Raw genomic sequence first — 24,784 nt, forward strand, 5'->3', positions numbered from 1 at the left:
GAGGAGCAGAGAAGAGAGGAGCAGAGAGGAGAAGAGAGGAAAAGGGAGGGCAGCAGAAGACAAGAGAGCAGAGGAGAAGAGGGGAGATGAGAGGAGAAGAATCACAGGAAAAGTATTTCCACTGTTCCACTTGGGCTTGTCTTTTTTCAGGGATGCTGTATCTAATTAAAAAGTGAAGAGGTATGCTGGGAGCTCCCGCAGAATACACTGTTAGCATGTCCACAAACATGAACACCTACAGTACAGTTCACCCCACCACACACAGAAACACATTAACACAGCAACACACTGAGTTATCCTCTGACTTACGTGGGTCCTCAGTTGGTACATTCTCCTCACAGTCTTTCAATACATGAGAGGTGAAAACACAAAGGACAGACAAGGAGGACAATGGAAAATGTGTACCATGGAAAAGAGAGAAGAGAGAGAAGGAAGAGATAAAAATACATTTCATAGAACTGCACCCTGTCCGTTGCAGCGTGAAACACAAAGAGACTCAAGTAAAGGAAGAACAACTGCCCTGTAAATCCTCAGTAAAAAAAGATAGAAGCAAGTAGAAAACAATGAGATCAAACAGACAACTGGAGCAAAAGGCAAATTAACTTTTAACATCAAGTTTAACTTTTGTTGGTCCACAATTAGAAACACCAGGCATGCAAAAGACGCATTATTAGAGCTTAGAGCTGAAAAAATTAGTCAGTAGGTCATTTAGTTATTAATAAACAGAACATTAATTGGCAATTTTTCATTATTTTTTTGTTGTTTGTGTTTTAAGTAAAAAGTGCTTTGAGCTTCTCAGATGTGAAAATGTTTATTTGCCCATTTTCTTGGTCACAAATAATATTTTTGGGGAAATTTTAGACCATTAGTTGGAAAATTTGAATATCAATTTGGCCTTTTCTCCATCTTCTGACATTTTATACACCAAACAATTATTTGATTGATCTACAAAAAAAGATGGCATACAGCAATTAAAATACATTTTTGTTTTTAGCCCTAATCAAGATCAAAACATGTCCTAAGATGTCAACATATGAAAAATTCAGTATAAGCATCATATACTGTAGCTTCAACAAGTGTGTTGAAACAAACAGCTATATGATAATATGATTAAAATCTATTTTTAACTATTTTCTCCAGCTTGTTAAAAGAGGGGGGAAAAAAACAAGGTTCAAAAGGATAAATGACAGATGTAAAACAATTTAAATTGCTAACACAAAAACTAATTGATCTCAGTCACCATGAAGGACAGCAGCCACAGCGCCTGTTATCAAGTACAAATATAAATCATAAGGCATGAATTAAATAAACTGAAATGTGAAGATGTCAATATTTACCTTAAAAAACAGCATAAAGTACTTAAGTCTTTATTCTTACGGGAATATAATGTTGAATTTGATGTTATTGGGTATTTGGATGCAATATAAGGAGCCGACCCTCGAAAGCCTCCAGCTTACTGCATTAAGATGTAGTATTGATCTACTCATCATAACTTATAGCCTCACAGAATCTCATTTATTACAAACAACACACACAGAGTCACACACACAAAATACCAGAGTATTAAACACCTTGTTTCAGTGCATATAAAGCATACTTGGCGTGGTCATATAATCCATGAATCATCCTCACATAATACTGCAAGGGCTGCATCCATCTCTATCACACAAGAGATGGTGATAAGATAGAAAATCATATTGCAAACACACACATACTTACACACTCACTGCACTGCCTCAGGTGTTATCAGTTAAATCAGCTAATTAGATTGCCCCCTTCCAGCAACCCCCCTCCTCTTCCCCATCCTCTCTGGCCTTAAAACAGCTCTTCTTCAGGGAAGCCTGCTCATTATACATCAGCCAATTAAAATGTCCCACAGGGGGTCAGAGGTCACTGGTTAATCAATCAGAGGGAGCGGCGACTGTTGTAGTTATCAGATTGCGCTATCACCCAGGAAGTGGGGAAGATAAGAATACACTTGTGAGTGCAGAGCAGTGGGGAGTCTGCATCACATCACAGGTCCAGCAAAGTAGGGAAGAACCAAGCACAGGTGCGGTGCACGTACAGTGGATATTTTAGGCTCCAATGATGAGCAGATTTGCCAACATTAATTTGTGTGAAAATATGACACACTACAAGAAAAAAAAGAAAAGGTTGCACCTGTTCAGTGCAACAGAGCTAGAGAAAATCAGAGCATAAATGTGCCAGGATGTTATTAATTACAAACAAAGCCATTGACTAATACCGCAGTTAGCATCAGAAGCTAAGATCAGACACCACAGGAAGGTGGCGGAGCAGCAGAGACAGACATCAGCACTAAGAACAGTGTCAGTTGACAGGCCTGCTCGGCCGTGGTGAACACAGTGCTAGCTGTCTACCATCTAAGCACTTTCCAGTTAAGGCCTCTTAATGGAGGCCTGTGATAAATGTCAACTTGATGGTGGGACTGTGGACAAAGTAGCAGGAGAAATAAGTATGAAAAATAGAGCAAACATGAAGGGCTGTCTCAATTTCCCTTTACTCTCAGCTGTAGTATACATTGGAGAAAAGATGCATTGTGCATTATTCAAACTATTACAAACAAAAAGAAAATAAACATGTCAGTGTGTGTTTTCATCTTGAATTAAAAAGAAAAAAAACATGGGGTCCGTGGCACACAAGAGAGGCAAAGTTTTATTATTTTCCTGAGACGTGAAAAAGGATGTTAAGTTGCGGGGTCATGAGAAGATAAAACATATGAATTTAAAATAGAGTTATCTAGTTCCTCTCACTTGTGAGAACTTCACTGACTGGTCCTGAACCAATCTCTGCCAGTTTAAAAGGCACTTGACAAAAATATGACTATTGGTAACATTGCACACACACGCTTCCCACAAACAGTAGCACTTCCCACAAGGCAGTATCAGTGAATTGTGTCGTCAAAGCACTAAAGGGAATGGTGGATGAAATAAAACTGTTGTGAAAGAGCATGACTGATGCTGTACATGACAGGCAGGCCTCAGAGACAAGCAAGTAACAACTCAAAATCCACCACCACCCCTCACCCTTCTCACACACACACACACACACACACACACACACACACACACACACACACACACACACACACACACACACACACACACACACACACACACACACACACACACACACACACACACACACACACACACACAAATCTCATCCGCCTTCTCCCCAGCCCACTACACTCACACCAGCACTTCATCTTATCAGGATAGATTTCTAATCAGAGAAAACACTTTACAGGAAAAACCCTCCTTTTTGCACACATTCATGCTCACATACGCACGTACAAAATTCTAACACTAATGTCAAATGAAAAGAGCATAAACGTGATAAGTAATACCACCAACAGCTAAAGAGTATCAAGTGAAATAAGGAACCGACAGCAGTGTGAGACAAGGGAGAAATAGACAGTGTATGTGTGTGTTTATTTGGCCCATCATTTTATCCAATATTTGTCCAACTAGCTCACTTCCTAAGGAGACATCACACCCTCCAGTTGACTTTTCTCTTGATGAGGCTTCATTATTTATGGCATGTTATAGTGATACGATCATCTATCCCTGAGAGAGCACAGACACACCAGCACAGTGAGTCGAAAGTTGAGAGGGCAACAGTCTTCAAAGGGTAATTAAATCACTGTGTTGTTTCCAATAGTCAATCAAGGCAGTCATGCAGGTAAAGTTTAAATCACTGTTATTAGGGGAGTTTCTGTAGCAGGGATAATTCGGGGGCCTCACCATTCAATGTGCAAACACTGCATACACGCATATATAATTTGAACGCACACACACACAAACACACACACCTTTGCCTGAAGCAAAAATCCACTATGAGACATCTGATGCACAGGAGGAGGGCTGTCTGCAGCAAGTGAACAAATCCACCATTCCGACACATCTGTCAACTCTATAGTCAACAGAGGGGAGATGAACAGTCAAACTAGGCGCTCGGCTTGACTGTTGACTCGCTGTATGGTTCTGATCCAGCTAAGTCCTAGACTTCAGTCAGCCTGACAGAAAGCACAAGAGACATCCAGTATGTCCAGTAGCTGCCTAGACACACCTGCCCTCACCTTTCCCTTTCTGCCACATCAACGCGCACTCCAGCAATCCTGACTAATACTGACATGACGGCTTGACTGGTCTGTCTGCGCACAGAGTACTAACCCCCCCCTCATCCAGAGTTGCGGGTGTGCGAGTACCAGCAAATGTGAGAGCGAGAGGGAGATCAGAGTAATGAAGTGAGGAGCTGTGTTGTGAGTGAGCTAATCAAAGTGAACCATGCAGGGCCACCTCTCCCTGTGATGCAGACTAGATGACCCAGGGCCGTAATTAGTCTGAGACTTTCATTCTGATAGCAGCAAATTAACAGACTTCATTAGGCTTTTCTCTCCTTTCCTCTCCTCCTCTATCCCTGCTATACCAAGATCATTGCTAAATCTAAACCACTAAAATTGCCCCTGCATGAGTATCAGCGTCTACAACACACCAGTCAATTGCTCTCCACAAAGGAGCTGGCATATCCTACAGAAAGAATATATATGCATACACATTCACAAATCAATTCACAAACCTGGACTGAAATTATTGATACTGAATCAGAAGATTCATAATAGATTAGGAGCCTCTGTTAATCAGTGTGTGCTGAAGGGTTGATTTTTACCAGTACCTCTATTCTCAGTGGAGTAGTGCCCTCTAAAGGGCTCTTGTAGACCTACCAATAGCCTCTGAATGTATGTGTGTGTGTGTGTGTGTGTGTGTGTGTGTGTGTGTGTGTGTGTGTTAAAATGAGTATTTTCTGACTACTCTGTCATATCAGGTATGAGGCATTATTATCTCCATTTCATTTCACTATGTGACAGCACCAGTCCGAACTGAACAGTTGTTAAGCCCACCCTAACATTTCACAAGTCATTCAATGGATTGATGACAGCCTAAATCATTCATGTCTGAAGTCATTTGCCATTATTTTTCCACCTTTCTCCCTCCGCCATTGCAAACATGCCTGCTCCCAACCCTTCACCACCACCACACCCCACCCAACATACACAAACCCACATTTGGATGAAAAATCACAGCAGAAAAATAAAGTCGCAAAAGCAAATATGTTTTTAACGAGCCAGGCCACTGCTTTGGTGATATGAGAACATAAAAACAAAAATTGTGACTAAATCGAGGTGCTGATGCTTCAGAAACTGAGGCTGAAGACAAAAGAGAAGAAAACAATGAAGGAGAAAGGGGGAACATAAAAACAGAGCAGAGGGTTAACCACACACACCCAAAGGAAAATGGAAGCAAAGAGCTTGTGAGGAGAGTATGCATATGTATTTGTGACAAATGTGACATGACATTTTCAGATACAGCCACAGATTCAGGTGATGTTAGTGATTGGACTGCAGTGCACAGTAGCCAGTATTAGGCTGCACATAGTTAGACAGGAAAAAAAGTAGCCATCCATCCACTGTGTGTACTATGTGATCAGAAACTTTGCTTTTAACCACAATGAAAAGAGCCTTTAATGATAATGCATTTGATGAGCTCACTCATAATGGCACTAAATTTCTGCAGCCGCATGAAGTCATTATAGATATAAAGTGTTCTTTAAAATGTCAAAGAAAAAACAAAAACAGAGTGGGAGAAAGAGGGAGAACAAGTAAGGCAGTGTGAGAGAGACACACGGGAGAGAACGTCCATTTGATGTGGATAGATAGCATACAGATGGAGAGCAATACTAACTACTGGACAGCACGAGATGGACATCATGCTGCTATCCTCAGATAATCAATGTGGTTCAAAACAAGCTATATTTAAACATGCTGATGTCATTTCAAGCTCTTTTTTACCTTCTGTGAACACAATTGGACCCTACATACCCTTGAAGGAAACCTACACTCATTGTCTTTATTTAATCCAAATGCAGATGAAATATTAATGGTAATAAGCTTATTTAAGTCTTGAGCGTGCAACAACTTAAAGCATATGAATATATAAAAACATTTTGACTTTACTTTCTAAGCCTCCTCTGGGCAATTTATTTAAAAGGGACCACCTACAACCTTTTTTTTCCCATCCTCTCATGCCCACCTCCTCTAGTCCTCAATCTCTTCATGATACATCTATGATGGTGTCAACCAACCTCATTAGCTTCTTTTGTCTCACTGTAATTCAAGAGCCTACCAAGTCATCTAGATATCACAAAAGCTCTTGCTTTTATTATAAATGCACCCAACTTGCATTCGAGAGACCTATTAATCATCACTATATGTGGGTTTGTTACGGGGCTCAAATTTAGAAGTACTCTGAGGGTTACTGAAGTGAAGCCTTGCAGTCTAGAAGCATGAGTTTGAATGATCATGACTCTTTAATGTGTCACATCAGTCTAAGTTTGACAAGTCATGACAAGCTGTCAGCTCTGACCGGGGTCTTTACCTCCATATGGGAGCCCTCCCTTGATCGTGTGCAAACCACTCAACCACCCATACAAGTAGAACGTCTCCCACATACACCCACCACTTCCCTCAAGTAGTCCCCAAATACGCCTGTGAAAACTGACAAAACCCACACAAACATGCTGTCTTCCCTAGCCATTATAATCATATGGAAATAGGCTGTCTAATTATGTCTTTCAGCATGCCAGCAGTGGGTAGAGAGCTGGTCTTTCTTCAACTTTCTCTTTAACAGGCTACATTGATCTGCAGAGCTTGACATCCACTGAAAACACATCCTTAACGCTAGGGCAAGATAAATAAAAAAGGGGACACTTGTGAAGCATCTCTCCAAGTTTTTAACTGCTCTTTCATTTCTACTAAGTCATTTGATTGGGAAAAAATAACTTTTTTTCCCTCACTGTACGATAAACACTGTGTACCTTCACAAACTTAATCATGGATACCTATGATTCGTAGCACTGTAAAAAGCACGAATCAGGACTCAATTGAGACAAAATAATTTGGTAGCCAGTGTGGACGCCAGCGGTTCCATTCTGAGCTATTGTAGAAACATGGCGGTGCAACATGGCAGCCTCCATGGAAGAGGACCTGCTCTCTATGAAAAACACAATAATTCTTATTTCCAGGTGATTATACAGCTGAAAATAATACTATGAAAATAATATTTAAGAATATTATATTCCATTTCGGCTTAGTCCATTCCACTGCATAGTTGAAACTCTTGCAATTTCTTTTTCCAGTAGAGCAACATTTTTACTCAGTTAGTGTGCAGCTGTAGCAGGGGAGATTCCACTACTGCTGTATGTTGACTGCTCTGTCTCATTCTGTAAATATCAGCACTGGCCCCCAAAATCCAATGTCAGCGGGGCTAATGTTTTAATAATTAGAATCATTAATGAATTTGTGATTATCAATACTACTTATAGGAATATTGTAGGGCTGGAAATTGTAAATATAATTAACTTAGCTAAGAAAAATTAAATAAAAAGTATATAGAAATATTTTTTGAACCAACAATTTTTTGATTTGGTTCTGTTGAAAAAACTAGGTGTGTCTGCATTTAACTGTATGCACATAATCATGCCGTTGGTATGGTAGAGAAGGCGCCATTTTTAACACCTTTTGTGTTTCTCGACATCTCTGTCTCTTACATTGTAGTGTTTGACTTTGGAGTAAAGGTAGGTTATTAGCAGATGCCTGTGTCCTGGGGAGAAATGGCAAACTGCTTTTGTGATCTTTGAGGGTTTCATCTAATTGGGTGTTATTTATTAGAACGAAAAGGAGCCCAAGAAAAGGGCAGCTCTCTTCATGTTGTTGCTCATTTTCCTGGAAATACGGTTGACAATGAATCTCTCTGCTCTCTCTTGATAAACAAAAAGAAAAGAGAAATAATATAGCTGTTTTCTTCTAGTCAATTAAGATATCTCTACTTGACCATGAAATATGACAACATATATCCACAATGTCACTTGTAAATGTGACACAACATTAATCTCAACATATGAAAAACTGGTATGAAATAAATGTATATTGCATTAAGGTTTAAAGTATTAATCTGTGTTTTCATGCATAACAGACAGACACGCAAAAGTAATTTTCTTATTTCAGCTGTTTAGAGCCAACAGTGTTAATGTGTTGTTTTTTTTATGATAAAGAATGAAAAACCATTCTGAAAAGAACAAGAACCTTATTCAGGATAAATTGAATTGAAAAAAATGAAATAAATTTTAGTGCTCCGGTTTATACTACAGTACATAATAGTAAAGTCTAAAGAATGAAGGGGTATAAGAAACAGGAGTCCATAAAGATAGGAACATGGTAGTCAATATGTGTAACATACATGTTAAAAGTGCATTTCTGACATCTTGACCTAAATGTTAAATCTGTGTTAATTGTTTTTTTGGCCTCTTGGGACAAGTAACATTAATGAGAGTTTAAAAGTCTTTCAGCTCATTGTTTCGGTTTTGCAGACCATAACTTTACTGTGTTATAAACAATAGACTACATATCCAGCAGCAAATAACAGACAGATTATGTTAATGTGGCAACTACAGCTGTTGAATTTACATTTCCCTCATGCATTGGTTGAGAGCAAAACAGAGCAAGAAGGAGAATTAGTATTGGGCTCACATACATTGATTGGGGCTCCAAACAAATGCTAATGTTGCTTTGTATTGGCTGGATCTGTGAATAAGCAGCAGTTTGCTATCAAGGTATCCATATTAAATCTCCTAACACAAGTTGTATATTTAGCCCAAGTCAATTCAAGCCATGTCAAATCCAGTCAAGTCAATTTCCATTTATATAGCCCAATATCACAAACCACAAATTTGCCTCAGGAGGCTTGACAATATGTACAGTATACGTCGCCTGTCCTTACACCATCAAATCAAATAGTAAAAACTTGCATGGGAAAAAAAACCTTTGCAGGGAAAACAAATGGAAGAAACCCCAGGAAGAGCAATAGAAGAGGGACTGCCATGCAATAGATGGTGTGTGCACAGAATAGACCAGGCAGCAGAATTACATATCTAAATTACATATATACCTATATCAGACCCAAGCCTGATAAAACTTATCGTGTAACTAAAGGAATCACATAATCTTCTTCATCTAACTTTCACAAATAGCTGCTTTCAATGATCAAGAACAAAAACCGAACAAAGAAAAGAGAGGCAGAGTGAGATAGAGGGAGGCACTCTACTGGTAGGTCTACTGATGTCGCTTTAACGTTAAACTACAAGATAGTAACCACGCTGCTGGTATAAATGAATAAACACAAAAGGCCAGTACAGTATAAAAGAGAATTCACATAACCCTCAAATCCCACCTGCCAGTGTTTCTAAAATTATGTGATTTTCACCCAATGGAAAGCCTTTCCATACATGTTTTATCTCCATCTATTGACGTTGATGATTTCAAAGAGCTTCTCTAGAGGCTATCCATAAAATCAAAGACACTGCTGAAAGTTCTTACAGCTATCAGCCTCTTCTTCTGTGGGCATCCATTCACTACATTTGCTTGTTTGTTTCTCCCTATTTTTTCTTTTCTGTACCACTAAAAGGAAAGGCTAAGTAAAATTCTTTCAAATTGTTGTCATTAAAATAAAATCTATATAAATTGAAGTTCTTAAAGAGTACACATCTGAACACAGACAACACATGAAATGGCTAATCGGGAAAAAAATCACTGAATAATAGGACAGATGTAAAATAAATAAAGCTTTTAATATCTGTGTGAAATGCAATACATTTATGTGCTACACATTGTCATGAACCTCTAATACTCCAGTTCAGGATCAAAGCTAACAGGATGAATGGCCTGCTACTTTGAAACTGTGTAGGCAGTGAAAGTAATCACACTGCACCAAAATAATTCAATAAATAAATAAACTGAATGGTAGACTGAATGTGCTTAGTGACCAAGAACTGTCCTCTATTGTGATGTTTTAGCCAAGCCAGGCTGAGGGCAAATTTTACAAGGCATACCCAGCGTGATTACAGCACACAAAGTAAGTAAATTGTTCAATGTTGATTCTCTTGTGTTAGTTGGAATTTACTTTTGCTGTCATAGTCTATGTACTGCAGCTCCTTCAAAATGTGACCTTTAAGTCTGTAACTTAATAATTCTACTATTTGGATTTATTTATAAAGGTTTATGTGACACTTCTCATTCTATAACTGTGAGTTTGTGAAGTTTATTGAGAGATAGATATTGGCAGACTGAAGACCTTTAAAGATAAATTAAGTGTTGAAACAAGAAAAAAAGAAGTTGGTGAGAAAAACAACTACAGGTTACAGATAAAAATGAAAAATACTCACCTTTGATTTCTGGTCCGGAGCGAAACATCAAGGTAGATCATGCAGCCAAGTAGAATTTGCGAGAACAGAATTAAGAAAAAGCAAGAGGAGAAAGGGAGAGAAATAGGGAGGCAGAGCAAACAAGAGAAAGAACAGCTGGTTAGTGATGTTTGAAGAAAGCATTATTTTAGACATTTTATTGTCAGCAGAGAGACAGCAGAAAGCATTGTGCTGAATACAAAGCAATGTTATAGTCCACAGGGAGCATTAATACATTCATAAACTGAAAAAAGTCTGATTGTTTTGAACTTGGGCAGTTTAGATCCAGTCCATATTTCTTCATAACAAAAGGACAAAAGTGACAAACACTAGAAACAGAGCATATTCTCATAACAGGGACGTTTTAATGTTCCATAGTGATAATTTATTGATAAGTCACCAGTGACATTAATAGTCAATGATGAACGTCTTATAATTGACATCACAGGTCAGAGCTTTAGTTCCCTCACTTAAATAGAATACAATCATTCACTTATTGCATATACATACTTCTCCCTCCCCAGATCTTCTGGGGTGCATGAATTTGTTTTGACCCATATTCACTGCATTGATTGTACCAAAAACTTGAGCAAACTTCTCTTGTCATGTGCATGAAAGGAACTGAAAGGCTGCAATGTAGAATTTGAAATGATGTGCATTCTGAGTTATCCTTGTGAGACCAAAAATAATCTGTACAAGCTTTAAATATGCTAAATAATTTTCTTAGTGAATTCAAATTCTTGATGCATGTGTAAAAAAATTCCTCCCCCACAAAAAAATTTCACTGCTGAAGTACTTCATAAAACTAAAACACATTTTAGAGATGTCACCATAGAAATGCAGATTTGTGCAGCCACTGCACACGGGTCAGTTTACAATGTGTTACTTTGAATTACAATAGCACTCAGCTTATTTTACTTTCAGTTCTCTCACTTTTGAAGTTCCTTGATGAAACTCTGAGTAGGACTCCTCTCTACCCTACAGGTCCCACTCTCAGTATGTGAGACAGTAACCACAAAGACTGCAATTAAAGCCCTCAGATGTCAAGGGAACAGATTAAAGCAGAGCAGGGTTCAGAGGCAGACATTGTAGTATCATTAGCTATGCTCAACTTAAAACCTACCATTTATAACCTTTATAATCACAGTGAGATAACCTCAGTCATGGATCTAGTGATTGAGTTTTAGTACACCCCTCACCATCCATATTTAATGTGAAAGTTATGCGAATGACTTCTGTCAAATACAGCAAATCCTCTTTTATCAAACTGTATAATCAATCCTCAAAAAACGAGGCATCACTATAACTCAGCCTTTCACCAGTAAAGGAAACTGAGTGTGCATAGTGTAAACAGTGCATACTGTTTTGTTTTTGTTTTTTTCAAGAATTTGAATTTATGCATTATCATGGTGATAAGAGAGCAAAACATGTTTAGAAATGAATTACATTCAACTTTTTTTTACACGTCCACTTCATGTACATTTGTCTTAAATGTGTAAGGCATTACTTGAATGAACAAATATTTTTGCCCTTGAAAATGATTTATTTAAGGGGGACATTATGCCCATTTACAGTTCAGCCTCTGTCTGAAACAGGCTGTTTTAGCTCATGTCTCTTTAAAGCCAAAGTGTAGCTGTGCAAGCTCCAGAACTGTTGCTGTCAATACATTCAGAGCAGATTTAAGCCTGAGTTTTGACTTGCAGGGAGCATTTCTATCATGTTAACCTCAAGTTTTAAAACTTTGACCAAATTTAGATATCCAAAATCATTACAGAAAATAAAAAAACCCACATGTCCCCTTTGAAAGCCAACTCCTAACCTCCTTTAGTGTCACTAAATCAAATTTGAACCAAAAAGTAATAATAATTAAAACATAATGCCATTGTGACAAAACATTCAACGACTGTAACTTTTGCACTAACATTAATAGTTGAAAGCCGAGTAACCAACTTCTTCATAAATGTATAAAGTATGTATAAAATATGCATGCCTTTTTTGAAAATGAACTACAAGACTTATTTTGTGTGTGTGGGTGCTGTGCAGTATCCACACAGTCTTTTTTTTCTTTCATCAACATGACTTTATAACAAAAATCAATATTTGCCATTTGTGAAAAATGGCTGATTATTAGAATTATAATTTAATTCTTACATTCCTCTTCCACCCCTAATCAAAACTGTATTGTACTTGCCTTCTAAAGTTTAGGATGTAGGACAACAATAATAACAATAATAATAATAATAATAATAATAATAATGTGAGCACGGCATGGAATGTGATTGACTCGAATGGCGTTTTGGAGAAGAAAGAATGTGAGTATTATAACTTTGTTTTTAAAAATGAATGGCATGAAATACTGATTTAGGTGTTTGTATTATAAAAGGCAAATATATAGCATTTGCAAAAGACTGTGTGGAAAACAGGCAATTTATTTTATACATTTGAGCATTTGTTCTGTTTCAGAGGTTGTTTTCATTTCACTTGTATTGACTGGGAAATGCAACAAACAACAAGACATAAACATTACACTAAACAGCCATTTATGTGCAGTTAAGTTAAGTTTACAAGTTATATTATCTATGTTTATGGGAAAATTGTCTGACAGAAGATATGAAATCTATATAAAATAAACTAATATAACCCCCTCACTGTATACTATGTGAACATGATAACATCTCTGGAAGCCAGTAGCAAGAAATAGGACTGCGTGCCTGGAGTTGCAATGGCATGAACTGACCAGGCCCTCACAGTAAGAGCAGAGAGAAAGAAGCAGAAAAACATTTCAGTCTGAGTAATGAGGTCAGAAGAATGGAGAAATATACTGTATGTGTGTGTGCATGTGTTGAGAGGGAGGTGGGCTCATGCGAGTACTTTATTGGCAAGACCAGTAGATATAAGAGTAAACATAGAAATTAGGGTTTATCGAGAGACTGCATATAAGCAGCCAAGCCTACATCGGTATTAAAAGACACTATTCAAGGACCATAAGCAATGGCAGCAACATCAACAGTGGTACTAAGGTTCTATTAAATCTACCTTAATTTCCTCAGGAATGTGAAACATCTGAATAAGAAAGAATCCTTCAAACTGTTCCATTGAATTTCCCTCAAAGGCTAGCAAGAGAGGCAGTAAAGGGCCAGCTATGTTGCTGACGTTCTGAATTGTTGATAAGGACTTGTATTATCTTGTGAATGTAAACTAGTCTACAGCTGTGACATCTTCCACAAAGCAAGCTGTCCACTGGCATGTATTGACTCTCACAGATCAGCAGCTGTGTGGTAAGAAGGAGCAGACAGTGAAGAAGAAGAATGTGATTTTGGCTTCCATGTCACAGAATTCACAGATGAGGGGAAAAAACTAAACAGATTTGTCATGTTGTTCTTTGTATTTACTGCTGCATTAGTTGGATGTAACGAATGAATGAGAAGGAGACATTTAGAGGAGGAAAATTAAAAAGAAACTAAGAGCTTCTGTCTCCACAGTAAATCATCAGTTGAGTGTTTTAGAACGTAACCTCTACTAAACAATCAGAAAATAACATTGCACTTCTCTCTCTCAGAAAAAGCTTTCCACTACCATCTCTCCTTTAACCAGCACTGTTGGTTGCTTGCTCATGCTTTTTGCTCACTACCAACCAGCAGATAAACTATTAACATTATTAAATGAATATAGGTGTTGTCCCCTGTCTCTCTCATGGCAGGGTTGTACTGCTCAGCCAGGGCTCATGCAGTCCAGGAGTCCTGCCGCTGCAGAGCGGAGCGGCTCATTGATCGCTTGTTTACTAAGTTTATTAATATTGTACGTGTTGTGTGTCCAAATTGCACCAAATTCTACTGCACTTCTTTGGGTCCTTAGCAATACACCTGTAAAGCATGGACTAAATCAGATGAACGGTTATCAAGATATGTGAAGGACAAGCATACAGACAGACAGTCAGTATAGTTAGATTAGAACTCTGCATCACAGCTGTACCGGATGAGAAAAGAACATGTAGTCACCAGTAGTTGGCAACAAAATCCAGATTATTTGCATGAGTGCATTTGGCAAACATGAACTATAATCTTGAGAATCTAAAAAGCTATGTAAATATCTGCTTCAGGCTTTCTTTTCCCATCTAAGCAGAACATAGGTAAACAAGATTAAGGGCTGGTTTTTATTTAGTTTACAGCTGCAAACTGCATATATTCATCATCTGCTTTATTGAGACAGCAGCTGATTATGCATTCAGCTCCTGGATTTTGCCTAGTCCTGCCCTTCAAGGCATATCCTGAGAGTCAAGGAGAGTGCAGTTTAGTGGGCACAAAGAATATCTATATCAAAATGTATGGCAATCCATCAAACACTTGTCAAGATATTTCACTCTGTACCACAAATGTCAAACCCTTGGTAGCTATATAACACAACAGAAAAAGTAAGGGTACCACCAGAGTCATTACAATTTATCCTCTGTATAAAAGAAAAAAAAACACACTCCACGGTGTCCTAAACCATGGAATTAATTAACTGAGTGGAAATGTTATGTGATATAAATAATGATATACCATATCGAGAGCTTATCATCTCTATGAGGAATTCAGATTTATGTTTTTACTTCAAACATCATCCTCTAAAACTCTAAATCTTGAGATACATGTTACACTGAAGAGAAATTTAATTTGGTCAGCCGTCATAGCAAATTGTGGTATGTTTCCTTTTAAAAAGTCCATAATTGATCCACAGTTAAATATGTTTATGTGTATTCATGCACGTAGGTGTTATTGAAAAGAGCACTTGAGTGAGCTTGCACACCCAGACACTTGTACACAGGGTGGGTGTTATAATTAACAGTGTAGGAAGAGTGCCTTTCTTGTTAATGAGCAAGGAAATAAGAAATCAACATTTTCCTGAGGCAATGTACAATCCTATCTGACCACTGCCATTGATTTATTGTAATAGGTTACAATTAGACTTGATATATATTGTGTATGTATACTAAACCTGTTATGTCTGTGTGAATGTGTTCTTCTATAAATGAATATAGTTGCCTGATTTGTGTATGTTTAAGTACACAACATCTTGTCAACCCCTATTTGAGCAAGTCAAAACCACAGTGTGACAGCCTCAATTATGGTCTATATGCCTTTCAAATTCCAGCAGATATTACTGTCTACTACTGCGTAATAGCCCAATCAAAAAGATTCTGGGTGCTGCCATTAGCCATAGTACAGATGCCTCTGCAGTTTTTAAGTTAAATCTTCTTGTGTTTACATTTAATTTAATTTACCTGCTGTGCATCTTTAAAATGTGGATGTTGTTGCCTGTTACATGTTATAACTCATACGCTGTTAAATTATGTTCACTTATGGTGAGTTTAACTGAAAAACAATATTTAAATATACCACGACAAACCAAATCATACCCCACTAGAATCATCTTACTGAGTCTGAGCCTTTGCTTTTTATCCAATCCTGACTGAAATTCAAACTGAGGAATTTACAACAAAAAAATGATGTACACAGACACAGATTCAAATTTGAATGGTTAAAACAAATCCAACCTGACAAATTTAGACATCTGCTGTAATACTCTTTGATCTACTCAACACCAAATAACTATTTTGGCAAGGAATGTTTTTTGTATAAATGTCTAAAATAAGATAAAAATCAGTAATTTGCTATTTACTTCTCTCTCTCTTCTATTCTTCTTTCCCATTCCTCTTACCATGCAATCCTTCCGACAACTTACCCTTTTCTTGTTTTGCACAATGTCTGTTGTTTTGTTTTTTTTCCCCCCGTTAGAAAAACAACACATGACATTTCACCAGTTTTTGACTACCTGGCAGCTGTGATAAAAACAGGGCCATGGCTAATGCACACAATTATTGGAGGCATCAAGATTTCAGCATAGGTGACATGCACCTCCAGACTAATTAGGGTGTTGCTTTGAATGGATGTTGAGGTGTTGGATACTCATCTATCAGGTTGACGTGTAAGCATCTACGAAAAACGCTAATGAGTCCAAATACACAGCACACTGTGACTAGCAGGATTTGAGTTGTAGGAAGCTGTGGTGTTATTACATGTAGTTATAAAAGGGCCAAGATTGGAGAATGCAAAAGTAAATGAGTGAGCGTATGACTTACATTATATGGCTTCTCAAGGACTGTTCTTGTTTAGAGAAATCACTACTTTTAGTCAACCTTAGCTGCTAAACAGAAATCTTTCCACAGTTCCACCCTGAAAAAATATGCACATGTTAAATATGAAGACTATACTGGAAGGACAATACTATAAAGTCAAAAACAACTCGGCTAAAATTGATTTAAAAATGGACAACAAACAGACAAGGTGATCAAAGACAAACATAAAGAAATGTTACTCTCACTCTGAATTACAATCTCTCTTGCACGCTCCTTCTCTCTCTCTCTCAAATCTAAGGTGTCCAAAACTATTTTACAGACACTAACGTTTTTGTTCTTCTTATAAACAACTCACAAACAAAATAAATTGATCAGCGCTGCTACAGTATTTGCATCCTCAATAATTAAGGGTTTTTTTAGACGGGTCAATAAAAAGGAACTGATCCTGCTCATGAGTCGTTACAACAGTTACAACCTGATAGATTTGGGAAGGTCAATAAGTGTAGACAAGTAAACAGCTGCACAAAATACCTCGTCTCAGAAAAGATACCCTCGATGGAAGTCGTACATGCCTCTACATGAAGCAAGGAATGTCTGCATGTCCTTCACATATCTCGAGGAGCATTCTTCATAACTGCCGGATTAATTGCTAGGGACTCAAGGAAGTGCAGTGTTGAAGGTGAAGTTGTTTGGATGTGTGGTTCTTCAGAAATATATAAAAATACTCCTTAAATGATATTGGTTTGGTTTTTCATCAGCCCATGGAGTCAATGAGGGGAAATAAGACAAAGGCCTAATGCTCGCCAAAGGATAAACTCCAAGCATTGTTAGGGCTTCCTGTCTCACCTGGATTGATCCCAGCCAGCAGTTGTAGGCTTTTGCTTTTGGTTTGACATTCACATCTACATTACTGATGTTAATGACCAACTTACTTCATACATTTGAAGTTATTTCTTCAGTTGTTTACTTTATTATAATAAATACATTTAATTTACTGCCATCTGCAGTGTCCATTCCCATATTGATCATGGCCTAGGAACCAGGTTATGACATCATTAAATTTGTATGGTTTTAATTGTTACATACATATGTGGTGCTTGAGAAATAAATAATAAGCCATCATACCATTACAAACAGGCACATTTTGAATAGGTACTACACCAGTTACTGTGAACGTTTAAAGGCACACTATTTATGAAGTCAATTTTAGGTTGCTTTTCATTATCCCCTCTATGCAAACAAGGCTGTCCCTGCTTCTGTGCTTAATGCTAGTCTGGAAATGCTCTATTAGACTAAATACATAACCTTAAAACATAAGAGAGACACCCTCTCACTGTTTTGCCCCTTATTGAAAGGTTCCCTTTATTTTATTGTTTAGGACAAGTCATTTACAAGACATTTGTAACAAACATTTACAGCTAATAAACAGATACTTGAGAGAGGAGCATAAAAATCAACTTGCATTATTCAATATGGCCTTACTTAAATCTGTCCGTACTGACCTGCTCTCACAAAAATAAAAACACACATTTATCGCAATTTGCTAACTGAGGAGTTGTGTTAAAGTGGCACTGACCCTATGCCAAAAAACAAATCCCACTTTGAATTCATAAACAGAGGAGCCATAAAGGATATTAACTTTGTGAATATGTTTACTTTGTCAATAAATGTTTTGCTCCGCCAAAAGCAGTAATATAAATTCTGGTTAAACGTGTACGTCCAGCCTTTCCCAAACACTTTGAATCATAATAAAAACAATCACTGCATTTTTATTTACACTTGAATAAATTGAGGTACGCCAAAATTATAACAGTGATGGACTCAAAACAGACTGTTCTTGGTCCCCATCCAAACTGTTTCTGTATTGGATGGCAGGGATTCTTGTAGAAAACAATAGCAAAGGTCACAAACATCATGAAACCATAAGAAAGTTTCAAGGGAAATAAATTAATATTTAATAAGGAAATCCGAGTGAATGTTTCTTACTGTATCCTTTTAAATATTTAATGCTGATCCAGATGCTGTTGCTTATAAGTGAGATGAAACATGATGTTCAATGGCTGTGTTAATATGAAGATAAGCCTGAGTGTATATATACACGTACACTCACTCCCACACGGCAGCAGCAACTGGGCAACTTCTCAGTCATGCTGCTCCAACAAACCTCCACTGGGACGGGAAGAATCAGGGAAGGAAACAACTGAGAGAATGGACTCAAAACAATGTGAAAGGTCTGATTTAGCAAAATGTTTCATGTCTTCAACAAATCTGAGAGGCCAGCATACTGCAGAGAAGCAGTCCCGTTACGTGCCTCATCATATGACGAGAAGTGTGCGTCATGATTATTGTAAAATAAAATGGGTGCGTAGGTTCGTGCAGGTACAGGCTCTGGGTCATCAACCTAACAGAAAAGTGCAATCGCCCGCTAGTGGACATCCTTCCTTTGCCCTCTCCAGAGAACACCTGCTCAACTGTCTGTCTACCTGTTTGCCATTTAGATCTGCCTCCATTATTCAACACCTTGTCAGTAGGGAACAAGGGTGCACTGGTGTGTGTGTGTGTGGGGGGGGGGGGGGGGGTCTTGTGTGTCTTGAGAGGAGCAGCATAGAGTTGTGACAGGTAGATAACACCTGGATGAATAATTCAAATTGGCGTAAGCTAGCTGAGTCAGTGACAAGACAAGAAAGAAAACACAAGACATGTGAATAAATCATCAGAGAAGGGACTAATAGACCAAGCACAGGAGAAGACAAGACTGATAACATCTCTTGCTTCCTCCTGCTCTAGCTTTAATAATTCCAACAACCTTGTACATGAATATTCCACACCTTGCCAGCCATACTAATGAGTGAAGATGTTACTCTATGGTGTCTTATCATGCAGCATTACCGCAAGGAATAGTCAGGATAGCCCTCAAAAAACCAAAAAGCCTGAAACCATTAGGGACCCTGATTCAGCAAGGACTGCTAACCATGATGGGAACTGCTAAAGGTATATTATGAAGGATTTTACTAATAAAGAATGTATAGACTCAGACAAAAGTAATCCTTCTATGTGTTTACAGACACCAACTAACATTTCTTGCATAGTGTACCTTTAACTGATGAGTTAGGCACCTTAACAAAACTGGTACTGTTCAACATGTGAAAAGATGATACACTACACATGTAACCTAATCGGACAAACATCAGCAAATGTTATGTTCATAGTTCTCATGTTTCACTGATGAAATTTTACTAAATGGATTGAACATGAGGACTCAGCACCATTAAAAATAGTGTTCTAATTCAGAAAGAGTTGTGACCATGGCAATATTATCTTTGTCCACTGACACATCGGGGGAGTGTTAAGACCAAAGGAACTCTAAATAAATTAAGCATTAAAAAGAAATCAGCATTCCACTTCATTAAGCGTTTAAAAGACCTCTACCTACGCTGGAAACAGCAGAGGAAATTCGACTAAATTGAACCCTTTACAAATAAGGGATCCCTTCTGTCATGTGTATCCATTCATTGAAAGAGATAAAAAGCAGTTTGTTTGTTAACAGTAGCCTTGAGGGTTGGTACAAGAACACACACAAACACTTGCCTGTATTTGTTTCTTGCAATTCCTCGTCAATGGAGACATACAGCCAATTACACATAGGAACATAAGCGGACACCCACACATGTACACAACACAATAACAGAGACACATTCATATCTTTCTTTCTGTATTCTTTTAACATTGCAGGTCTACTAAATGACCTTGCAGTTTCCCTCCTACCACCACAAAATAACTGAGACAAATGACCACATATAGAAGTGAGAAAGCTGATCTAGGAAGAGGGGAAAAAGGAAAGGAAGTAAAGTGGAGAGGAAATTAGTTTGTGCTGGGAAAATACATATTGTAGATCAGAATAAGCTATGCAGAAATACCCTGAAAGAAAGTTTTTGTGGCAGCAACGTTGCTGTGTCATCTGATATTGACGACAAAGTCTTCTTAGAACTAAGGTAGATGGACATTAAATATGATAAATAAATATATAAACATAAAAATGTCTGACCTGCCCTTTGTGAACCGAAAGTGAGAGCAACTCTGCTGAGCAATTCAGGTTTTGCATATTGGTCCTCATCAGCCCGCACCCAGAAACAGCTCTCTGACATTTCCTGGGGACGAATCTGGAAGAAGAAGAAAAAAAAGACATCCTCAGTTTAGTTAACTCAATTAGTTTGGACACACTGGCCTGCACATAGCACCTCTAACCATGTACTGTATTTTTCAGATTAGAGAAACTACAGAGGGAAATGTCAGCAACAAAATGCATTATTTTAATCAATTTATTAGTTTTATTAGTCACAAAGAATACAAAAGATTGTTCCAAATTAACTGCATAATAGTCTTGTCAGTTCCCAAGATAAATATATGTGTCAAGTCTTTACGAGGCAATTACTGTGAATATTAGAAATTATATAATTGGCAACAAGTTGCAAAGTATGGTCATCTTACTGTGAAGCAGTGTTTATTTTGTCAACAAGAACTATGATTAAAAATATTCATTAGCAGCTGTTGTGAATGGTTTGTCAGAAAGTGTGGAGGAGTAAGAGTTCTACGTAGTGTGCAACTGTTTGTTTATTCACTTTGAGAAATGGTTTTGAGTAAAGAATCAACTGAATCGAAATATGACCCCAAGAATCGTATCAATCATCATCCCAAATATTCAAACCACTACAAGTAAACACACAGCTGTCTTGTTGACTACAATTGGTCTAAAGTTAACAAAAATCAAATAACTCAAAATTGATAGCAAAATGACTGTGGAGCAGTTTGTGACAGCAACTTGCAACCTTTTTATGGCATCAACAAATCTGAAATCGGTCTGTAACATAAACATGAGGTCACATTATTTAAAATGTGCAGATTTGGTGTGAAAAGGCTTTAACACGACACCTTCTTATTGGCCAACTAAACCTGGGTAACTAATAGCCCTCCTTTACACATGATAAGGACCACAATCTAAAAACTTATCAGTGTGAACACCCAGTTGATGGTGGGAAAAAAAGCTCAAGTGGTGGGAGATAATAAATGCCTTCGATAAAAAAAATAAAACCAGTATAATAACAACATGATTCTAATAGGATGCATATGAGGCTCTGTGTCTGCTCGCCTTTAGTTACACAAAAGTGACAAGTTGATAGTATGTAAAGACTCTGTTTCCACTAGCCTGTTTAGAGTCTTTCTGTCAGTCGAAAATCGTTGAATCGCTAAGCTCTAATCATTCATTAGTCACTACACTCTAAATATAGTTTGAAACCTTATTGAAGAAGTTTCAGAACAGCTTGGTACCAAACATAACCATATGTGAGGGGGGGCGGAGGGGGGGTCTCATACAGCTGTGCAATAAGACAGGTCCTCCTTGTGTTCAACTAAAGGGTTCATTGAAATTACAAGCATATGGCTTAGTTTGCTGGACACCTGTGTATGTACAGGTGAGAATTTAATTATTAAATCAGAGCACAAACTAATATCACTTGTGATGTGAACTAACATTTCTCTGAAGAGAACATCTGTAAAGGCACCACCAAGTCTGTTTTGACAATGGCATCTGATCATCTGTTTTTTCAAGTATTACTGGCTTGGCAAAGAAGAGTGGGAGGTTGTTGTTTAATTCTTAGAAAAACATCTGTACTGTTCATGTGCTGCCAATGAACATCAGGAACAAAGTTAAGAGTGGAGGAAAAGGGTTACTATAAATACCTTGGCCTGAATTTTCAGTTTCTTGTACGAAACTTTTTGCTAGTCACATTCATGCACAGTGGGAACACATCTTTAATAAAGATAAAACTTTTTTTCCAAAGTTAATAGTTTACAGTTAAATGTTATTCAATATATTATTGTATCACAAAATATATTCTAAACCAAACCATGATTGAACAGTTAAATGTTTAAATGTTAAATGTTTAAAATAATGTTTAAATAGTCTGATGACTAAAAAAGACCAAAATGTCTACAGTGTTCATTGACTAAAACTTGACTAAAGATAGTAAGATAGTTATGATTTTCTTTGACTAAGGTGAGACTAATTGTCCAGACTTTTAGTCAACTAAATCTTGACTGAGAAAAAAATACATAAAAAGCATGAGGTTGGAATGATATAACTACTAACGACATTGGACACAGGCCCAAACAAGCTGACAAACTTAACACCAGTTTTACTCCATAGTAACTCTATATTGAGGACTCAGTGGTGTACTGGAATGCATCATACTGTGTGGTGTTTCTTGTGTGTTGGTCCCCTCATATATGTAAATGGGAATGGAGAATATTAGAAACACTATCCATTTGTCCATCTTACCTTGGACCAGTTGAGGCGCTTCATGGAATTCTCAGGCTTGAAATCCTTTTTAGGCCTGAGGCCATAAGGCAGTGCACGGTGAGTGGGAGAGCCTAGACCACCACCAAACCCTAACGGGGGTGGAGGAGGGGCACCACACGGAGGAGGCACTCCAGGTGGAGGAGGTGGGGCAGGACAGCCAGGTAAAGGAGGTGGAGGAGGCGGAGGAGGGGGAGGTGGCACCCCAGATGCAGAGGGTGGAGGCCCAGAGGAAGATGGCGTCTGTCCAGCATTGGCAGGAGATAAACTCACAGGTAGAGTTCCAAACTAGATAAACAGAAAGAAAAAAAAAGTAGGTAGTAACATATACATACAAAACATTTACTAATTTTACACAAAGTATGAAAATGTATTGGCTCTACTTTTTTGTTTGTTTTTTAAGACCCTTTAATGATGACTCAGTGGTTAACACTGGGTGCAAATGTGTGTTACTTTGCAAAAACTACACCCAAGTAAAATAAACTTTCATTTAATGTTCAATGTAGTTGAACTCGGTTTTAGTTTAAAATAATTATTTAAAACGACCAAGATCCAACAAACGATAATCTAATAAATGGCATTAACCTGCAGCTCAACAAAACTGGCTGCGACCTGCCCTCCAGGACCAAGAAACTGTCCAAGGGCATCCTGGCCGACCCCTCACACCCTGGCCACAACATATTCCTACCCCACCCTTTTGGAAGGGGATACGGTGAAATTAAAACCAATATCACAAGACACAAGAACACTTTTCCCCCTGCGCCGTAAAACTCATTAACTGCTAAGCCTAACTGGGAATCCACATAGGTAGCGAGACGCGAGCGGCACGTAAGTGTTCTGTCATCCAGTCTACACCGTCTTCCGTAAACAGCCGTCTGTCAGCAGTAGTTCCTGGGGAGCAGCGATGACAGCAGCCGGCTAAACTGCCTTCACCAGGATGACAGACAGCATAAATTTAATGAACCAAAACCTTTTTTCATGTCAGCTCCATGGGAAGAAATCGACAGTGTTTGTATGTATTGATTCATTGATTTTATTTCCCCACCCACCGTGGCGAGTGAGGAATCTCCCTCTAGTGAAACAGGCGAGTTCAGACAGAACGGAAGCCTTGATCAATCAATGTAGAAAATGTTCAAAACACACATACGGCAGGATATTTGTGTGATTTAAACAGTTGTCTGTGTAGATTACGCTTCACTAAATGCGACAAAAATAGACTTGAAGCTTAAAATATTTGTGTGGGGTGGGGAGGTGGGGGGGCTCTGTGAGTCAGGCCTCATCAGCCTGCAGACCTGCATTCGCAACTTTTACCCTGCACCCCAACCCAGGGTAACAGTGTCATTATGACAGTGTCTGTGTTTTATGCTATTGTTTTTTGTTTTTTTTATTGAACCAACCCTGGATAACAGTGTCTGTTATTTGTTAGATGGTTTTATTGAACCCACCCAGTGTCTGTTACATCTTAGTTGTTCGATATTTTACTGAATACAAATGTCTTTGCCTGTTTTGAAAGGTGAACCAAAGCAAATTAATTGTATCAAATTATTCTTTCATCTAGGCAGCAGAGTGAATCACCATTAAAAATGCATACAAAAACAATTAATTTAGTTTCAAGGATATTTACCTTGAATATCCATTTTACAATTAATGTAAAGCTGACATTTTTTCTGATTAGTCTGATGGTCAAATAGTATTTTGAACTTTTTTAACTTGATTCTAGCAAACTGTCCTTCATATAAGAATATTTCGCTTGTTTCTAGTAGAGGACTTTTTTTTACAGTGTGTGGAGCAGTGCTCGAGAAACCAACCTTGAATAAATAAGTAGTGAATTCCCTTTCAAGGAGGCAAAAAAAGGAAGATGAATGAAACTAGAGACAGAAAATGGAAGCAGATGAACTCCAGCATCTGCTAAGTGCGTAGTACTGAATGTTTTCATGTCTAATACCATGGATTGTGCTACAGATGTCAGAGGCGTGTTCTCTCAACCATCCAGCAGTGAC

At 38.0% G+C, this 24,784-nt stretch overlaps 1 protein-coding gene across 1 annotated transcript in view; it reads right to left on the bottom strand.

Annotated features, from left to right (window-relative positions):
• LOC128376055 (protein diaphanous homolog 3-like) overlaps positions 1-24,784 on the bottom strand; it is a 170,171-nt gene that overhangs the window by 105,210 nt on the left and 40,177 nt on the right. The window contains exons 16-17 of the mRNA XM_053336388.1: positions 22,767-23,072; positions 20,478-20,592 (exon numbers count right to left, since the gene is read on the bottom strand). Of these exons, the coding sequence (XP_053192363.1) occupies positions 20,478-20,592; positions 22,767-23,072 (421 nt within the window). The remainder of the gene's footprint in view (positions 1-20,477; positions 20,593-22,766; positions 23,073-24,784) is intronic.

Source organism: Scomber japonicus, chromosome 1 (genome assembly GCF_027409825.1).
Source record: "Scomber japonicus isolate fScoJap1 chromosome 1, fScoJap1.pri, whole genome shotgun sequence".
Taxonomy (NCBI): domain Eukaryota; kingdom Metazoa; phylum Chordata; class Actinopteri; order Scombriformes; family Scombridae; genus Scomber; species Scomber japonicus.